General features: G+C 54.5%; 1 protein-coding gene across 3 annotated transcripts; it reads right to left on the reverse strand.

The window, feature by feature from the left end:
* Positions 1 to 15: 15 nt before the first annotated feature.
* Positions 16 to 19,197, reverse strand: TONSL (tonsoku like, DNA repair protein). 3 transcript variants are annotated; one of them, XM_085053916.1, is made up of 25 exons: positions 19,110 to 19,197; positions 17,083 to 17,178; positions 16,864 to 17,006; positions 15,625 to 15,856; positions 14,976 to 15,105; positions 14,231 to 14,402; positions 13,610 to 13,724; positions 13,165 to 13,310; positions 12,365 to 12,517; positions 11,577 to 11,702; positions 10,928 to 11,099; positions 10,469 to 10,533; positions 10,155 to 10,244; positions 9,978 to 10,050; positions 9,157 to 9,320; positions 6,899 to 7,025; positions 5,843 to 6,554; positions 5,011 to 5,161; positions 4,505 to 4,583; positions 3,401 to 3,735; positions 1,946 to 2,087; positions 1,268 to 1,443; positions 860 to 933; positions 350 to 483; positions 16 to 251 (listed from the first exon to the last, which is right to left on the reverse strand). In XM_085053916.1, exons 1-25 carry the CDS (start codon positions 19,150 to 19,152, stop codon positions 151 to 153), a joined length of 3,951 nt encoding a protein of 1,316 aa, XP_084910042.1. In that variant the 5' UTR covers positions 19,153 to 19,197; the 3' UTR covers positions 16 to 150. The 3 variants fall into 3 exon arrangements, with proteins under 3 accessions (XP_084910042.1, XP_084910041.1, XP_084910043.1); XM_085053915.1 differs by having other exon boundaries at positions 10,155 to 10,247; XM_085053917.1 differs by lacking the exons at positions 14,231 to 14,402; positions 14,976 to 15,105; positions 15,625 to 15,856; ... (1 more) ...; positions 17,083 to 17,178; positions 19,110 to 19,197 and adding an exon at positions 14,140 to 14,189 and having other exon boundaries at positions 10,155 to 10,247.
* Between the last annotated feature and the right edge of the window lie 764 nt (positions 19,198 to 19,961).

The following is a 19,961-nucleotide window of genomic DNA, read 5'->3' on the forward strand; positions in this document are numbered from 1 at the left end:
GGATCAAAGTGGGATTTATTGGATCAAACTGGGAGCTTCCCAGTTCAAACCAGTTCACACCAGTTTGGGATAATGAAGGGGGTGAGCCCAATCCCAAAAAACACAGGAATCCCGGCTCCAGCTGGGATTTGGGATCCAATCCCGTTTCCCTCAGGGGCTCTTCCAGAGGCGGCGCCGGCAGAGCCGCAGATCCCGGATTTTCCGGGTGCTGCAGCTCCAGGTGGATTCATCCAGAGGCCCCACGGAGCATCCTGCGGGAATTCCGGGAATTGTCAGGAATTCCTGGGATCGGGGAGAGGGGAGGTGACCCCGATGATGTCACAGGAGGTGACAATTCCCGAACTCCCACCTGCCAAGCTGAGGAATTCCAAACCCGCACCGCGCTGCTCCAGAGCTTCCAGAAGGATCCACAGGGAGGTGGAGCTGATGCCGGGATTGGCCGAGAGGTCCAGGGACACCAGGGAGGGACAGCAGGGCAGGGACCTGGGGACAGCATGGCCAGGGGGTCCAGTGTCCCCAAGGGGGTCTTGGTGTCCCCAGGGGCATTCCCAGCATTCCCGGTTCCTGGTGTCCCCATTGTCCCCAAGGCGTTCCCAGTGTTCCCATGGGATGAAGGATCCAGATCTCCCTGCCAGGACCCCACGGTGTCCCCATTGTCCCCAGGGGGTCCCAATGTCCCCATGGGGCTCCAAGGTCCCCAAATGGTTCCTGTTGTCCCCAAGGCATTCTCAGCATTCCCATGGGACAAAGGACTTGGGTCCCTGTGCCAGGACACCCCGATGTCCCTGATGTCATCAGGACCCCCACAATGTCACCAGGACCCCCCTGATGTCCCCAGGACCCCCCAGTGTCCCCAGACCTGGCCAGCTCCTCGACGTCGCTGTCCCCAAGGCAGTTCCCGGCCAGTGAGAGGTGACTCAGGGCACACCTGTCCTGTGAGGGGACAGCGGCGATGGCACCAGGATGGCACCGGGAATGTTCCCAGTGTCCCCAGTATCCCAAATGCCCCTGAGTGTCCCCAGTCCCCCAACGCCCCCCCCATCCCCAATGTCCCCAACATTCCCAATGTCCCAATGATGTCCCCAACACCCCCGATGCCTCCAATACCCCAAGATCCTGATGTCCCCAGTGTCCCCAGCATTCCCAATGTCCCCAGACCTGCCGCAGGAACTCGCCGAGCTCTCTCCCAATGCATTACCCCTGTCCCCATGTCCCCAACATTCCAGTGTCCCCAACATTCCCAATGCTGTCCCCAATGTCCCCAGACCTGCCGCAGGAACTCGCTGAGGTCTCTCCCGACGCCATTCCCGCTGTCCCCGTGTCCCCTGACCGATCCCAGCTCCAGGCTCCGGACGCTCTGGGCCGGCATTGTCCGCAGCAGCTGCCCCAGCGCCGAGCCCAGGGGGTTGCAGGACAGGGACAGTGTCCGCAGCGAGGTCCCCTCTGTCCCCAAGGGGTCACCAGGGGGTTATTCCCGGAATTCCTGGCATTTCTCCCAAAACTCCCAGTATTTTTCCCAGAATTACTGACTTTATTCCCAAAATTCCTGACCTTTTCCACAAAATTCCCAGGATTCACTTGGGATTGGGAAGGCCTGGGAGGTCACAGCCATGGATGTGCAGAGTGACCATGAGAGTGACCATGAGAGTGACCACGAGAATGACCGTTCCCACTATCATTCCCAGCATCAGTCCCAATATTCTTCCTGAATTCCTGGTATTTTTCCCAAAATTCCCAACTTTTTTCCCAAAATCCCTGATTTTTTCCCTGGAATTCACCTGGGATGGGGAAGGTTTGGCTGAGGCTGCAGCCTGGATGTGCAGAGTGACCACAACAGTGACCACGAGAGTGACCAGTGCTGGACACTCCCAATATAAATCCCAATAGAATTCCCAGTATAAATCCCAAAATTCCCAATATTTTCCCCAAAATTCCCGGGATTCACCTGGGATGGGGAAGGGCCGGCTGAGGCCGCAGCCCCGGAGGTGCAGAGTGACCAATGCCGGACACTGCGGGAGGAGCTCAGCCAGGGCTTGACCACCAGAGTCACCCAAGGGGTTGAGGCTCAAATCCAACTCCTGCAGCGCCTGAGGGACAAGAGGGGACAGTGAGGGGACAGTGAGGGGACAGTGAGGGGACAGAGGGGACAGTGAGGGGACAGTGAGGGGACAGAGGGGGGACAGAGGGGGGACAGTGGGGGGACAGTGAGGGGACAGTGGGGGGACAGTGTGGGGACAGTGAGGGGACACCGACTGGACATCATTGGTCAGGGGTGGGCAGAGGGACACAGATGGACAGAGGGGTCAGGAGTGGACACTGGGATGGACACTGGGACAGACACTGGGATGGACACAGGGACAGCAGTGGACACTGAGTGGACATTGGGCAGAGGGACACAGGGTGGACAGGGGGGTCAGCAGAGGACACTTGGGAATTTTTAGGGATTTTTTGTGATTTTTAAAATTTTTTTTGAGGTTTTTTTTGGTATTATTTTGGGGAATTTTTTTTGGTTTTTGTATTTTGGGTGATTTTTGGGGAATTTTTTTGTAACTTGTAAAGGATGCTTTGGGGGGATTTTTTTGGCAAATTTTCGCTGGTTTTTTTGTGGGATTTCTGCTGATTTTTTGGGGATTTTCTTGTGATTATCTGGAAATTTTTTTGAGATTTTTGGGGGGATATTTTTTTATTTTTCAGGTTTCTTTGGTATTTTTGTGGCTCCCTTGGGGTTTTCTCCTGGGATTTTTTGGTGAGATTTTTGGGGCCTCTTTGGGATTTTCTCCCAGGATTTTTTGGGGGTATTTTTGGGGCCAAGCAGCTGGATTTGGGGTGTTTTTGGGGCCCAGGGCTGGATTAGTTTCGGGGTTTTTTGGGGTATTTTTGGGCTGTTTTCAGTCTGTTCTCAACCAGAAGGAGTGTCCCAGCTCCCTCAGCCCCTGCGGCCCAATCACTGGATTTGGGATGTTTTTGGGGTATTTTGGGTCTGTTCTCACCCCAAAGCAGTGTCCAAGCAGTGTCCAACCCCTGGTCGGCTTTGGTGTTTCTGGGTTGTTTTTGGGCTGGATTTGGGGTGGTTTTGGGGTATTTTAGGGTATTTCAGTTTGCTCTCACCCCAAAGCAGTGTCCCAGCTCCCTGAGCCCCTGAGCACCAAAGGTGATTTGGGGTGTTTCTGGGTTGTTTTTGGGCTGTTTCTGGGGTGGTTTTGGGGTGTTTCTGGGTTGGTTTTGGGCTGGATTTGGGCTGTTTTGGGGGTATTTTGGGTCTGTTTTTTAGGTCTGTTCTCACCCCAAAGCAGTGTCCCAGCTCTCTCAGCCCCTGTGGCCCAGCAGCTGATTTGGGGTGTTTCTGGGTTGTTTCTGGGTTGGTTTTGGGGTATTTTGGGGTATTTCAGTCTGTTCTCACCCCAAAGCAGTGTCCGAGCTCTCTCAGCCCCTGGGCACCGAGGCCAGCCCCGGGCAGCTCGAGGCGCTGCAGGCAGGGCAGAGTGACCAGCAGGGCGCCGAGCTCGGCCGTCATTCCCGATCCCGCTGTTGTTGTTCCTGTTTTTCCCGTTGTTGTTCCCGAGGAGTTCCCGATTCCCGGCGCCGCGCGGATCCGCAGCTCCCGCAGCTCCTGCAGCTTCAGCGCCCTCAGCAGCGCCGCGATTTGGGGTTGGGGCAGCGAAACTCCCCCGGGGATCCCCAGCCGGGAGCTCTGCGCCTGCAGCTCCAGCAGCCTCAGCAGCGCCGGCAGCGGGGCTGGGAACGGGAAATTGGGGGAAATTTGGGGCAATTTGGGATTTCGGGGACTCTGGGATTCCCAGGGATCAGGAAAAACTGGGAAATGTCAGGAATGGGGGGGGGAAAGTCCCCAGGAATCAAGGAAAGGAAGCCCTAAAATTCCTGAAAAATCCTCCAAAATGGGGAATTCCAGAATGCAGGAATATGGGGGTGATAAAATTAAAAAAAAAAAAAAAAAATTGCAGAAAATCAGGAATGGAGGTCAAATAATTCCCAGGAATGAGAAAATGGGGGTGATAAAATTCCCCCCAAAAAATTCAGGAATGGGGATGCTAAATTCCTTGAAAATGCAGAATGAGGTCCATAAAATCCTCAGAAAAAAAAAATTTAAAAAAAAACCCCAGGAATTCCTGTGGAATTCCCGGGGGTGGGGATTGGGGACAGAGGAACTCTCCCACCCAGGGACCCCAAAATTCCCCAAACCCCTTCCAGAACCCCTGAAATTCCCAAAAATTCCCCCAAAATTCTTCCCAATTCCCCCCAAAATCCCCCAAAACTCCTCCAACTATTCCCAAATCTCTCCCAGATCCCCCCAAATCCCTTCCAGGACCTCAAAAATTCCCAAAAATTTGCCTCAAACCCCCTAAAATTCCCCCAAATTCCCTGCAGGGACCCTTGGGATCATTCCCATAAAAATCCTGGGATATTCCCAAGGGACTGGGGAGGGGACAGGGAGGGTCAGGACCCCAAAATCCCCAGAAAACTCCCAAAATCCCCAAATGCTCACCCAGTCCCAGGCTGGCACAAACCCTCCTGTAGCGCTCAGGAAGAGGTGGCAAATCCCAGCCTTGGATTTCTGCCTGAACCTGGAAATCCCCAGAATTCCCGGGAAATCACACCAAAAATAAAAAATTCTGAAAAATTTCAACCCCCAGAAAACATCCCCCCAAATATCACCAAAAAATCCTCCAAAAATCATCCAAAAATCCTCCCAAAGAATCCTCCAAAATAGCCTCAAAAATTCCAAAAATAGCCCCAAAAAATCCCCCCCAAAATCCTCCAAAATTTGCCCAAAAAATCCCCAATAAGTCACCCCAAATCCCTCAGAAATCCCTAAAATTCCCTCCCAGGGCCTTCCCAAGATGTTGAAATTTCCCAAATGCTCCGAAAATGCTGCAGGAACCCCAGAAAAATTCCGGAAATTCCCCAATTCCCTGCCCACCTTGTCCCCGCTGCAGAGCACATCCCCAAAATTCCCAAATTCCCAAAACCCCAAAATTCCCAAATTCCCACCTCGTCCCCGTCGCAAAGCACATCCCCCACAGCATCCTGCGGCGCCAGCAGAGCTCCATCCTTCCTGAGCAGCAGCTTTGGGCTCATCCCGGAGCTCTGCGAGAACCTCTGAGCTGTGAGCTCCGTCAGCCACCCCACGGAGTGCTCCGGCCTGGGGACAGAGAGTCTGAGCTGTGAGCTCCGAGTCTGAGCTGTGAGCTCCACCAGCCACCCCACAGAGCTCTGCGAAAACCTCTGAGCTGTGAGCTCCGAGTCTGAGCTGTGAGCTCCACCAGCCACCCCATGGAGCTCTGTGAGAACCTCTGAGCTGTGAGCTCCACCAGCCACCCCATGGAGCTCTGCGAGGATCTCTGAGCTCTGAGCTCTGTCAGTCTGAGCTGTGAGCTCCACCAGCCACCCCACGGAGTGCTCCGGCCTGGGGACAGAGAGTCTGAGCTGTGAGCTCCATCAGTCTGAGCTGTGAGCTCCACCAGCCACTCCACGGAGCTCTGCGAGAATCTTTGAGCTCTGAGCTCCATCAGTCTGAGCTGTGAGCTCCGAGTCTGAGCTGTGAGCTCCACCAGCCACCCCACGGAGCTCTGTGAGAACCTCTGAGCTGTGAGCTCCATCAGTCTGAGCTGTGAGCTCCACCAGCCACCCCACAGAGCTCTGCGAGAATCTCTGAGCTGTGAGCTCCACCAGCCACCCCACGGAGCTCTGCGAGAACTGCTCGGCTGTGAGCTCAGAGCTTTTTATGGGAATTTCATGGGAATTTTCTGGGACTTATGCCAGAATTCCTCCAGAATCACCCCAAAAAGGACCTGAAATTTCGGGAAAAGTCAGGAATTCTCACCTGGGAACCACCGGGATGAGGAAAACGTCGTCCTGGATTCGGATCCGGATGCGGAGGGTGGGAATTTGGGGTGGATTTGGGATAATCCTGCTGGATTCAGGAATTTGGGGTGGATTTGGGATAATCCTGCTGGATTCAGGAATTTGGGGTGGAGTTGGGATAATTCTGCTGGATTCGGGAATTTGGGGTGGATTTGGGATAATCCCACAGGATTTGGGATTTTGGGGTGGATTTGGGATAATCCCGCTGGATTCAGGAATTTGGGGCACATCTGGGGTCACCCCAGGAGATTCCTGACGATCCAAGGGGTCATTCCCGGGGTTTTCCTGGATTTGGGGTTCCCTCGAACGACCCTTCCGGGTTGCAGGGTGGATTTTGGGATCCCGGGAACGCCGGAATTCCCGAAACCCCTGGAGTTTCTCTCGGGGCCTTTTCCGGGATTTTTGGTACAACCCCAAATCGTCCTCCAGCCAATCCTCCTGCTCCAGGAATTCCTCCAGCGGGATCAGCGCCGGTTTGGGGTTTCCCAGGGGGAATTTGGGGTTTCCCAATTCCCAGTTCTCCTCCCCATTCCCAGCCTCTGGAACTCGCTGGCGCTTCCGGAAGGGGCTCAGGGATCCCCCAGTCCCGGGATTTGGGGTTTGGGGTTCAGGGCTTTGGGGTTCAGGGGGCTCTGGGTCCAACAGGGGATCCTGGTTTGGCTCCGGAGGGGCTGGAAAAGGGGAAAAACTGGGATCAGGTCCTGGAAAATGGGGGGGAAATGGAGATAAATCCTAAAAGGAGCCAAAAATCAGGAGCAGAGGGGTGTGGAATTCCCAAAAAAAGAGGAATTGGGAGAAAAAAAACAGGGAATTGGGGTGAAAAAATTCCCCCCAAAAATCCCCAGAAAATGGGGAATTGGGGTGATAAAATTCCCCAAGAAGTCCCCAAAAATGGGTAATTTGGGTGATAAAATTCCCCCCAAAAATCCCCAAAAAATGTGGCATTGGGGGGATAAAATTCCCCAAAAAATCCCAAGAAATGAGGATTGGGTTCCCGAAATTCCCGAATTCCCACCTTTCCTGGCAGCCAAGGCCTCCTGCAGCATTCCCTGTGTCTCCCTGGCCAATTCCCAGGTTTCTCCATCCAGTTCATTCCCGTAGCTCCTCAGCCACTCCTGCAGCGTCCCCAGCGGGGTCTGACCCTGCAAACAGGGACAAAACAGGAATTTGGGGGTCTGACCTTGCAAACAGGGACAAAACGGGGAAAAAACAGGGAAAAATCGGGAATTTCGGGGGTCTGACCCTGCAAACAGGGAAAAATTGGGAAAAATTGGGAATTTCGGGGGGGTCTGACCCTGGAAACAGGGACAAAACAGGGGAAATCAGGAATTTGGGGGATCTGACTCTGAAAACAGGGGAAAATTGGGAATTTCAGGGGTCTGACCCTGAAAACATGGAAAAATCAGGAATTTCAGGGGTTTTACAGGGATTTGGGGGTGAGGAAAAATAGGGAGGTGGGTGGGGAAATTCCCCAAAAAATGAGGGATGGGAGTCAAAAAAATCAGGGATGGGGATCCTGAAATTCCCCCACAAAACATGAGGAATGGGGGCAGTGAATCCCTAAAAAAATCCCCAAAAAATCCCCCAAATGAGGAATGGGAGTCCTGAAATCAACCCCAAAAATGGTAAAAAAAAATCCCCCAAGAATTCCTAAAGATGCAGGAATGAGACTCCTAAAATCCTGCAAAAAATCACCAAAACTCCAACCAAAAATCCAACCAAAAATCCCCCAAATTAAAAAAAAAAAAAAATCTCGAAAAAACTGCCCCAAAAAATTCTAAAAAATAAAAACTCCCACAAAAATCCTGAAAATATTCCCCAAAAATAAAAGAAATTCCTAAAAAAAATTAAAAAACAAAACCCAAAAAGATTAAAATTAATAAAATCCTAAAAATATCCAAAAAATTTATAAACTTGAGTTCTAAAATTCCCTCTGAAAATCCTAAAAAACTCAGAAAATCCTTAAAAAAAAAAAAAAAAATCTGCGGGAAAAAAAACCCCCTGTAAAAATCCTAAAAAAATCCAAAAAAATTGTGAACAGAGATATGAAAATCCTCCCCAAAAAAGTTGCAAAAAAATTCCCAAAAAAATCACAAAAAAAAGGCAAAACCCCCTCCCAAAATCACAAAAAATTCCCCAAAAAATCCAAAAAAACCTCCCCAAAAATCCTAAAAAATCCCCCAAAAATCCAAAAGAAATTCCCGCAAAATGATGAAATGAAGTCCTAAAATCCCTCAAAAGGTCCCAAAACCATTGCAAACCTCCCCTGCTCAAACCCCCAAAAAACCACGAAAAAACCCTCCCAAAAATAGATTAAAAGGACACAAAAAAAAAAAAAAAATCCCAAAAACTCCCAGGGAAAATTCCCACCTTGCTGTTCCTGGCAGTGATGTTGGCTCCATGGCTGAGAAACCCCAAAAATCCCCAAAAAAACCCCAAAAAATCCCCAAAAATCCCCCAAACCCCACCTTGCTGTTCCTGGCAGCGACATTTGCCCCACTCTGGATGAACAGTTTGGCCACAGAGAATCTCCCTGACCCAACTCCCAAAAAATCCCCAAAATCTCAACAAAACCCCCAAAAATCCCCCAAAAAACCCCAAATCCCCACCTTGCTGTTCCTGGCAGCGACATTTGCCCCACTCTGGATGAGCAGTTTGGCCACAGGGAATCTCCCTGACCCCCAAAAATCCCCAAAATCCCCAAAAATCCAAAAAAAATCCCCCAAAAAAGCCCAAAAAACCCCAAATCCCCACCTTGCTGCTCCTAGCAGTGACATTGGCCCCACTCTCGATCAGCTGTTTGGCCACAGGGAATCTCCCAGAGCCCCAGAAAATCCCCAAAAATCCCCCAAATCCCCACCTTGCTGTTCCTGGCAGTGACATTTGCCCCACTCTGAATGAGCAGTTTGGCCACAGAGAATCTCCCTGACCCAACTCCAAAAAAATCCCCAAAATCTCAAAAAAACCCCCAAAAATCCCCAAAAAAACCCCAAATCCCCACCTTGCTGTTCCTGGCAGTGACATTGGCCCCACTCTCGATCAGCAGTTTGGCCACAGGGAATCTCCCAGAGCCCCAAAAATCCCCAAAAAGTCAAAAAAAATCCCCAAAAAAACCCCAAATCCCCACCTTGCTGTTCCTGGCAGTGACGTTTGCCCCGCTCTTGATCAGCAGTTTGGCCACAGGGAATCTCCCTGACCCCCAAAAATTCCCCAAAAAACCCCAAAATCCCCCAAAATCCAAAAAAAATCCCCCAAAAAACCCCAAATCCCCACCTTGCTGTTCCTGGCAGTGACGTTGGCCCCACTCTCGATCAGCAGTTTGGCCACAGGGAATCTCCCAGAGCCCAGAGCGTCGTGCAGAGGAGTGATCCCATCGCAGCCCGGCCCTCCCGGATCGTCCAGCGCCGCGCCGCGGGACAGCAGCAGCCGAGCCACCTCTGGGACCATGGAGAGAATTGGTGGGAAAAATCAGTGGGAATGGCTGGGAATTGGCATCCCCAAAAAATCCCACAGGCAGCAGCAGCCGAGCCACCTCTGGGGTCATGGGGGGAATGGGAAAAATCAGTGGGGATAACTGGGAATTGGCAAAAAATCCCACAGCCAGCAGCAGCCGAGCCACCTCTGGGGTCATGGGGGGAATGGGAAAAATCAGTGGGAATGGCTGGGAATTGGCAAAAAATCCCACAGCCAGCAGCAGCCGAGCCACATCTGGGGTCATGGGGGGAATGGAATGGGAAAAATCAGTGGGAATGGCTGGGAAACAGCAGGAATGGGAAACAATCAGTGGGAATGGCTGGGAATGGGAAACAGTGGGAATGGGAAAAAATGGAATGGGAAAAAATCAGCAGGAATGGCTGGGAAACAGTGGGAAGTGTTGGAAAACAGCAGGAATTGTTGGGAATGGGAAAAAGCCAGTGGGAATTGTTGGGAATTGGCACCCTGGGAATGCTGGGACTGGGGATGATCCCCAAGATCCAAGGTTCTGATCCCATTTCAGGATCCCCCCAGGTTTTGGGGCCCCAGCGTTCAGGATTCCCCCATTTTTGGGATTCCCTCTGTGTTTCCAGGGGATTCCCAAGCTGCAGGTCTCTCACCGAGGTGTCCGTGGTTGGCAGCCTCGTGCAGAGGAGTCCAGCCGCAGTAATCCCTGGGGTTCACGGGGTGGCCCTAAAAACCAGGATTTTATGGGATTTTTATGGGATTTTATGGGATTTTTATGGGATTTCGGGGCGATTCTCAGGGTTTGGGGGATTTGGGTTCCCCTGACTCACCTGCTCCAGGTAGAGCCGAACCCGTTTGGGATCTCCCTCGATGCAGGCGCGGTGCAGAGGAGTCTCACCCCTCTCGTTCCGGCGGTTCCACTGCTTTGGGAATTTGGGGAAAAGGGATTTGGGGATTCCCACCTGCCAGAGGCCCAGGGGAGCCCCAAAGCCATTCTTGGGGGGATTCTGGGGCCCCTGAATAATAGTTTTTGGGGACTTGGGGTGACCCCAGCCCATTTTTAGGGTTTTTGGGGGCTCCTGACCCATTTTTGGGGGATTTTGGGGGCTCCTGACCCATTTTTGGGGGATTTTCGGGTCCCCACCTTGTTGCTCCGGCGCCTCCCGGGGACACTCTTGGGGTATCCCTCGAGATCCTCATCCTCCCCCTCTGCAAAAGACCCCAAAATCCCCTAAATCCCCCCAAAATCTCAATCAAATCCCCCCAAATCCCCTATAATCACCCCAAAACTCCTTCAACCCCTCCCCAAAATCCCCTAAATCCCCCAAAAATCCCCCCTAACATCTGCTCCAACCCCCTCAAATCCCAATTTCCCTCCAAATCCACCAAAATCCCCCTAAACCCCCCGAAATTCCCTTTAAATTCCCCTTAAATCTGCCAAATTCCCCTAAAACTCTTCAAATCCCCCAAACCCCCTAAATTCCTTCAATGCCCCAGATCCTCCAAAATCCCCTTAAATCCCCCAATAACCCCCAAATCCCTCCACTCCCCGCAAATCTCCTAAATGACCCCAAATCCCAGAAATCCCACAAACCCCACTCACCGCTGTCTGACAGCTCCAATTCCTCTTCCTCCTCTTCTTCCTCCTCCTCCTCTTCCTCCTCCTCCTCCTCCTCGTCCCCCCCGAGCTCCCTGAGCTTCTCCCAGCTCTCCTGAGCTCCCTGGGGATCCTCAGCGCGGAGCTGCTGAGCCTGGAGCCGCCGCAGCACCTGCCGCTGGAAAAACAACGGGAATTCCGGGATAAAAACCATCCCAGATAAACCCCAAAATCCACCCCAGACAGCCCCAGAGCACCCTGCCGCTGGAAAAATGGGAATTCCGGGATAAAAACCATCCCAGACAAACCCCAAAATCCACCCCTGACAGCCCCAGAACCCCCTGGAGCCGCCGCAGCACCTGCCGCTGGAAAAACAACGGGAATTCCGGGATAAAAACCATCCCAGACAAACCCCAAAATCCACCTCAGACAGCCCCAGAACCCTCTGGAGCTGCCACTGGAAAAAAGGGAATTCCAGGATAAGGGAATGGGAAATAAACCCCAAAAGCAGCCCCAGGGACCCCAGAGAGCCCCAAGTCCAGCTCAGACCCCCAAAATCCCCCTGAAATCCCCCAAAACCACCCAAAACCCCTCCAAAATCACCCCAAAACCACCCGAAATTCGCCCACAATCCCGAAATCCCCCAAATCCCCACCTGGAGCCGAAGGTCTCCAGCAGCCTCAGCGCAGCCCAGAGCACTGCGGAGTGGGGCCAGGATTTGGGGTGGGGCAGATCCCAAATCCTCCAGGGTCAGAGCCACGTTCAGCCACGTCCTGCCCTCCTGGGAATGGGATTGGGGTCAGGGATTGGGAATGGGGTCAGGAATGGGATTTGGGGTGGGGGAGATCCCAAATCCTCCAGGGTCAGAGCCACGTTCAGCCACGTCCTGCCCTCCTGGGAATGGGGTCAGGAATAAGGGATTGGGATTGGAGATGGAAATCAGAATGGGGTCAGGGGTTGAGCATTGGAATGTGATTGGGAATTGGAATAGGATCAGGAATGGGAATGGGATTGGGAATGGGATTGGGAATGGGGATCAGGGATTGGCAATGGGCTTGGAAATGGGGTCAGGAACAGGGATCAGGGATCGGGAATGGGGATTTGGGATCAGGGATGGGGATTTGGGATCAAGGATGAGGTCAGGGATTGGGAACAGGAATTTGGGACCTGACACGAGGATTTAGGATCTGAATGAGGGTTTGGGGTTGGGAACAGGGATTTGGGGTCTGAAATGAGGGTTTAGGGTCTGAAATGGGGGTTTGGGGTCTGAAATGGGGGTTTGGGGTCAGGAACAGGGATTTAGGGTCTGGAATGGGGGTTTGGGGTCGGGAACAGGGATTTAGGGTCTGGAATGGGGGTTTGGGGTCGGGAACAGGGATTTGGGGTCTGAAATGGGGGTTTGGGGTCTGAAATGGGGGTTTGGGGTCGAGCTCCCTGCCCCACCTCCAGCGGCTCCCCCCGGCGCAGCTGCAGCTCCCTCTGGAAGTGCTCCAGGGCTCGGGAATGCTCGCCCAGGTCCCGGAAGGTGGTGGCCAAGGAGACGTGGATCACAGCCAGCTCCCGGCCTGCAGCCCCCAGGGACTCAGCCAGGGACAGCTGGGACACCAAAACCCCAAAAACACCGGCAGAGGGACAAGGGAAAGGGAAAAAAGATGAAAAATAAAGGAAAAAAAAATCTGTAAGAAAACCTCACTAAAACACCCAAAAAAGCAAACTAAACAAAAAAACCCCAAGAAGCACAAAACCAACCCAAAACCGACGGGGAAAGGGAAAAAAAGGAGAAAAAAAGGCAACTCCATCCTCCCCATTAAAAAAAAAAATCCTCAAAAATTCCCTATAAAGGCTCTCAAGGAAAAAAAAACCCCAAACCCTCTAAAAATCCCCATCAAATTAAAAAAACCATCCTCTCCCCCCCAAGAGAATTAAAAAAAGAAATCCAAAAAATCTCCAAACATTCCCCAGAAATGCTCCCAAGGGATCCCCAAATCCAAACCACACACCTGTTTGTCACCTGTCTCAGGTAGAACTGCGCTGCCCTCCGAAAAAACCCCAACACACCCCCCACCCACCCCAAAACCCCCCCCAACCCCCACAAAAAACAAAAAAAAAACCCAAAAACCACCAACCACCCCAGAACTCCCCTCCCCACAATAAACCCCAATTCACACCTGTTTATTTCATTTCTCACCTGTCTCAGGTAGAACTGCGCTGCTCTCCGGAACTCCCCACCCACCAATTCTCACCTGTCTCAGGTAGAACTGCGCTGCCCTCCGGAACTCGCCCAGCCGCGCCAGGCTGTCGCCGAGCTGCTCACACAGCGACTGCGCCCCCTGCGGGTCAGCGGCGGCAGCGCGGGGCAGCGCAGAGAGACAGCGAGCCACGCGGGAGGCTAAGGGACATTGGGGACATTGAGGGGACATTGGGGACATTGAGGGGACATTGGGGACATTGAGGGGACATTGAGGGGACATTGAGGGGACATTGGGGACATTGAGGGGACATTGGGGACATTGAGGGGACATTGAGGGGACATTGGGGACAGCAGGGGCAGCACAGAGAGACAGCGAGAGATGTGGGAGGCTAAGGAACATTGAAGATATTGAGGGGACAGCACTGGGGACATTGGGGACAGCAGGGACACTGAGGGGCCATCGGGGTGGGACTCAGGGTGCCCCCGGGGTCACTGACCGTGCCGCAGGCTGTCCCGCAGCTCCTGCTGCCGAGAGCTCCCCGGGCTGCTGAGGGTCAGCGCGCGGCTCAGCGCCCGCCGGGCAGCCCCGAAATCCCCCAGGGACAGCAGCACCTGGAAACGATCCCAAAACCCCTAAAAACCCCAAACCAGCCCCAAAATCCCCCAGGGACAGCAGCACCTGGAGACGATCCCAGAACCCCTAAAAACCCCAAACCAGCCCCAAAATCCCCCAGGGACAGCAGCACCTGGAAACGATCCCAGAACCCCTGAAAACCCCAAACCAGCCCCAAAAATCCTGCAATTCCCAAAGGGGAACCGCCGGGCAGCCCCGAAATCCCCCAGGGACAGCAGCACCTGGAAACAGATCCCAGAACCCCTAAAAACCCCAAACCAGCCCCGAAATCCCCCTGGGCGGCGCAGCACTCGCTCTCCATGCCCCGATCCCAGAACCCCTAAAAACCCCAAACCAGCCCCAAAATCCCCCAGGGACAGCAGCACCTGGAAATCCCAAATCCCAGAACCCCACCTGTCCCTGGGCGGCACAGCACTCGCTCTCCATGCCCCGATCCCGCACATTCCCAAATCCCAAATCCCAAATCCCAAATCCCAAACCCCACCTGTCCCTGGGCAGCACAGCACTCGCTCTCCATGCCCCGATCCCGCACGCTCCTGGCACACTCCCGGGCTCGGCTGAGGCTCCGCAGAGCTGCCGGGAATTCCCGCTGCCGCTGCTGGATCAGCCCCAGGTTGAAGTGAGCTCGGCACAGATCCTCCAGGAGCTGGGATTGCCTGGGAAAAACCGGGATTGGGGAAGGGAAAACTCAGCCAAGAGGCCAAATCGGGTCAGGGTTCTGGGATTTCAACCCAGCTTTCTGGATTTGATCCCCAGAGTCCCAAAATTCAATCCCAGATCCTCAAAATCCCAATCCTGGATGCCCCAATTACAAAATTTAATCCCGGATTTCTGAATTTGGCCCCAGACTCCCAAAATCCAAACCCAGATTCCCAAATCCACTCCCAGAACCCCCAAAATCCAATCCCAGATTCCCAACTTTAATCCCAGATTCCCAAATTCACTCCCTGATCCCCAATAGCCAATCCCAGATTCCCCAATTTGCTTCCAGAGCCCCAAAAATCCAACTTCAGATCCCCAAATTCAATCCAAGATCCTCAATATTCACTCCCTGATCCCCCAAAATCCAATCCCAGATTCCCAAATTCCATTCCCAGGTCCCCAAATCCCAATCCCAAACTCCCAAAATCCCATCCCAGCCCCTCCAAATCCACTCCCAGACTCCCCAAATCCCCTTTCAGATCCCCCAAATCCCCCGGAATTCCCCAGTCCCACTCCCAGCCCCTCACTCGGCCAGGAAGACGCTTTTCCGCAGGAACTGGGAGCATTTCTCGGGATCCCCCAGCGAGTCGTGCACCAGCCCCAGGTTCAGGTAGAGGCGACTGCGCATCTCGGCCAGCTCCCGCCGCGACACCGAGCCTGGAAACCGGGATTTGGGGTCGGGAAACCCGGGAATGGGGGGAGCCAAAATCTGTGTCCAAAGATTCCAAACTCCAGTCCCAGATCCTCATATACTGCTCTCAGATCCCAAATTCCACTCCCAGATCCCCAAATCCCCCCCACACTCCCAAAATCCACTCCTACTTCCAAAACTCCAATCCCACATCCTTAAGCTTCCCAAAGTCTTTCCCAGCTCCCAAAATCCATTCCCAAACTTCCCAAATTCATTCCCACACCCCCGACCCCCTCCAAGCCCCCCAAATTCCCCAAACCCCTAACGTATTCCCAGACCCTCCAAATCCATTCCGAGTTCTGCCAAACATCTACTCCTGACCCCCTTCCTTCCCCCTGCTCCCGAACCCATTCCCAGATCCTGACCCCATTCCCTGCTCCCTAATTCCCCATCCCCTGCTCCCAACCCCATTCCCTGCTCCCTAATTCCCCATTCCCTGCTCCCTAATTCCCCATTCCCAGATCCCGAATTCCCAGCCTTCCCACCTTCCAGCTGTGTCTCCACGATGTCCAGGCTGGTCTGGAAAGCCTCCTGGGCCTGGCGGAGCGCGGCCAGAGCGCCCTGGGGCCCCTGCGGACACTCCGGACCCTCTGGACACTCCGGACCCTCGGGACACTCGGCCATGAACATGAAGGTTCGGCCGATGGTCGCCCAGGCTCGCTGCTGCTCCGTGGCATCCGAGAGCTGCTGAGCCAGGGAAAGGTGCTGCCGCTGGTGCTGCACAGGCAAAGGGGAAAACATCGGAAAAGGGGCCAAAATATTGGGAAAAAGGGAAAAATCCACTGCTGGGAACTCCAGAAAGCCAAATCCCAAAGCTGACCTCTGAGAGAGGCAAATCGGATCCCAGAGTACCCAAAGGGAACCCCAGATCCCAAAATCCACTCCCAGACCCCAAAATTCCATTCCCAAGCCGTCAAAATCCACTCCCTGATCCCATAAATTCACTCCCTGACCGCAAATTCCATTCCCAGATCCCAAAATCTGCTCCCAAAGCATCCAAATCCTCTTCCAAATGCCCCAAATCTGCTCCCAAACCCTCCCAATCCACTGCCAGGTCCTCATACTCTGCTCCCAGATCCCCCAGTTCCATTCCCAGACCCCAAAACTCAGTCCCAGCTCCCCAAATCCATTCCCAGACCTCTCAAAATCCCATGCCAGATCCCCAGATTAATTCCCAGATTCCCAAATCTACTTCCAGTTCCCCAAATCCATTCCCACTTCCCAAAATCTCCACCCAGACCCCCAAAATCCACTCCAAATTCCCCAAATCCACTTCCAAATTCCCCAAATCCAATCCCACACCCCTAAAACCCCTTCAGGAACCCCCAAATCCCCCAAATTCTGTCTCACCTCCCAAAATCCATTCCCAAACTTCCAAAATCCATTCCCACACCCCCAAATCCCCATCCCAGCCCCTCCAAACATTTTCCTCTCCCCACAATCCATTCCCAGAGCTCCAAAATCCACTCCTGCCTCCCCCAAATCCATTCCCAGTTCCCCAGTCCCATTCCCAGTCCCCAAAAATCCACTTCCAAGCTCCCAAACTCATGCCCAGAGCCCCCAGCTCCATTCCCACTTCCCCAAATCCCCTCCCAATTCCCCTAAATCCCCTCCCAGCCCCTCCAAACTTTTCCCACAGCCCCATATCCATTCCCAGTTCCCCTAAATCCCCTCCAGCCCTCTCCTGGTTTCCCAAAACTCCCCAAAACCCCCAAATCTCTCACCCTGAGGGCAGCCTGGAAGCTGCGCAGCTCGGCCAGGCGCTCCCCGACCTTGCGGTGAGCCACGGCGCAGCCCAGGGGATCTGCAGCTCCCTCCTGCAGCCTCAGCTCCTCCCGGTGCTCCTCCAGAGCCTCCTCGTAGCGCCCTGGGGACAGGGAATGTTCCAGAGCCGTTCCAGAGCCGTTCCAGAGCCGTTCCAGGGGTTCTGGGGAAGGACTCACCGTGGGAAGCCAGGATCTCCCCGAGGCGGTTGCAGGCAGCAGCAGCGTCAGCAGCATTGCCGAGGCGCAGAGATTTCTCCTTGGATTTCTGGAGCTCTGGGGTGGCACAAGAAATATTGGAAAAGGGGGAAAAATCCACTGCTGGGAACTGCCCAAAGGCACAGCAAACCCCAAAGCTGGTTCCTGAGAGAGGCAAATTCCATCCCAGAATGCCCAAAGGGAATCCCAGATCCCAAAATGCACTCCCAGACCCCAAAATTCCATTCCCAAGCTATCCAAATCCACTCCCTGATCCCAAAATGCACACCCAGACCCCAAAATTCCATTCCCAAGCCATCCAAATCCACTCCCTGATCCCATAAATTCACTCCCTGACCGCAAATTCCATCCCCAGATCCCAAAATCTGCTCCCAAAGCTTCCAAATCCACTTCCAAATGCCCCAAATCTGCTCCCAAACCCTCCCAATCCACTGCCAGGTCCTCACACTCTGCTCCCAGATCCCCAAAATCCACTCCCTGATCCCCTAAATTCACTCCCTGAACACAAATTCCATTCCCTGATCTGAAAATAGTTCCCCAAGATATTGGGAATCTCCTTGTGCAGATTTTTTGGGGGAAAAGGGGTCCAGGGAGGGGTTTTGGGGTGGCAGGAGGGTTTGGATTGTTGCTCCTGGAAGGGGATTTCAGGGATGGGGGATTCCCAAGGGTTCAGGGAATTCTGTCAGGGATCCAGGGAATTCCCCAAAAAACCCCTGAAGGATCCAAGGAATCCCTTTAAGGATATCCAGGGAATCCCCCAAGGACCCCAAAAAACCCCTAAAGAGTCCAGGGAATCCCTGAGGGACTCCAAAGGAGTGGGATGGGAGGAATTTGGGGAACTCTGAGGGATATCAGGATATGGGGAAGAGGCTGAGGGGGAATTTTGAGGGATTTGAGGGGGAAAATGAAGGGAGAACCTGAGGAGGGGGACTGAGGGGAAAACTGGGGAGATTTTAACTCTCTTGGGTTAGAATGTGGGGGGTTGAGGACCCCTGGAGGGAATTTGATCCTCTGGGGGGAGAAAAGGAGGTTGTTTTGAGCCCCTGTGGGAGGATTTGAGCTCCTCTGGGGACATCTGAGAACTCCCGGACGGGATTTGAGCCCACAGGGGCAATTGAGGGACCCCGCGAGGGGGAATTGAGCTCCTGTGAGGGGTTTGGAGACTCTCAGGAGGGTTTGGAGACCCCCAGGAGGGTTTGGAGACCCCCAGAGAGGCCGAGCGACCCCAGGGTGAGGATTTACATTCCTGAAGGGATTTGAGCCCCAGGCGGCCTGAGAGGGAAGGAGCTGATGGGACGGCGGGGCGACCTGCGGCTGTTCCGGCGCGGCGGGGGCTCCTCGAGCCATGAGGGTGCCCGTGCCCCTTCCAGCCCTCACCGAGCCCCGTTCCGCTCCCTTCCCAGCCCGTTAATCGCTATTACAGCCCCTCCAGCCCTCACTGAGCCCCGTTCCGCTCCGTTCCCAGCCCGTTAATCGCCATTACAGCCCCTCCAGCCCTCACTGAGCCCCGTTCCGCTCCGTTCCCAGCCCGTTAATCGCCATTACAGCCCCTCCAGCCCTGAGCCCCGTTCCGCTCCGTTCCCAGCCCGTTAATCGCCATTACAGCCCCTTCAGCCCTCACCGAGCCCCGTTCCGCTCCCTTCCCAGCCCGTTAATCGCCATTACAGCCACCACAGCCCCTCCAGCCCTCACTGAGCCCCGTTCCGCTCCGTTCCCAGCCCGTTAATCGCCATTACAGCCCCTCCAGCCCCTCCAGCCCTCACTGAGCCCCGTTCCGCTCCGTCCCCAGCCCGTTAATCGCCATTACAGCCACCACAGCCCCTTCAGCCCTCACCTAGCCCCGTTCCGCTCCGTCCCCAGCCCGTTAATCGCCATTACAGCCATTACAGCCCTTCCAGCCCTCACTGAGCCCCGTTCCGCTCCGTTCCCAGCCCGTTAATCGCCACCACAGCCCCTCCAGCCCCTCCAGCCCCTCCAGCCCGACTCACGGCGGATCTCCCGCGCCGCCTCAGCGCTCAGCTCGCCCGCCATTCCCGCCGCTCGCCCGGCCACGCCCCCCGCGCGGCCTGATTGGCTGAGCGCTCCGCCGAGCCGCGCCCCCGCGCATTCTGATTGGCTGAGCATCGCCTCCTCGCCCACTCAGCGCCGGGGAGGGGGGAAGCGGAGCTCCTATTGGTCAGCGGGGAGCAAAGCCCCGCCCCCCGGGTCAGGCGGGAAAGGCGCTTCCGCCCCTCCGCGGCCGCGGGGCATTGTGGGAAGGGTGGTGGCGCCCCCTGGCGGCTCCCAGTGATTCCCAGTTCACTCCCAGTTAATTCCAGTAAATCCCAGTAGCTCCCAGTTTGCTCCCAGTTCACTCCCAGTTCACTCCCAGTAGCTCCCAGTAGCTCCCAGTTCGCTCCCAGTTCACTCCCAGTAGCTCCCAGTTCACTCCCAGTTCACTCCCAGTAGCTCCCAGTTCACTCCCAGTAGCTCCCAGTAGCTCCCAGTTCACTCCCAGTTCACTCCCAGTAGCTCCCAGTTCACTCCCAGTTCGCTCCCAGTTCACTCCCAGTAGCTCCCAGTAGCTCCCAGTTCGCTCCCAGTTCACTCCCAGTAGCTCCCAGTTCGCTCCCAGTTCACTCCCAGTAGCTCCCAGTTCGCTCCCAGTTCACTCCCAGTAGCTCCCAGTTCGCTCCCAGTAGCTCCCAGTTCGCTCCCAGTGTCCCCAGTAACCACAGCCCAATCTCCCCAGTAACCAAGTCACCCTCTGCCCAGTGCTCCCAGTGCTCCCAGTATCCCCAGTTCCCTCCCGGTCACTCCCAGTATCCCCAGTTCGCTCCCAGTGCTCCCAGTATCCCCAA

Source organism: Lichenostomus cassidix, chromosome 2 (genome assembly GCF_008360975.1).
Source record: "Lichenostomus cassidix isolate B80296 chromosome 2, HeHo_3.0, whole genome shotgun sequence".
Lineage (NCBI taxonomy): Eukaryota > Metazoa > Chordata > Aves > Passeriformes > Meliphagidae > Lichenostomus > Lichenostomus cassidix.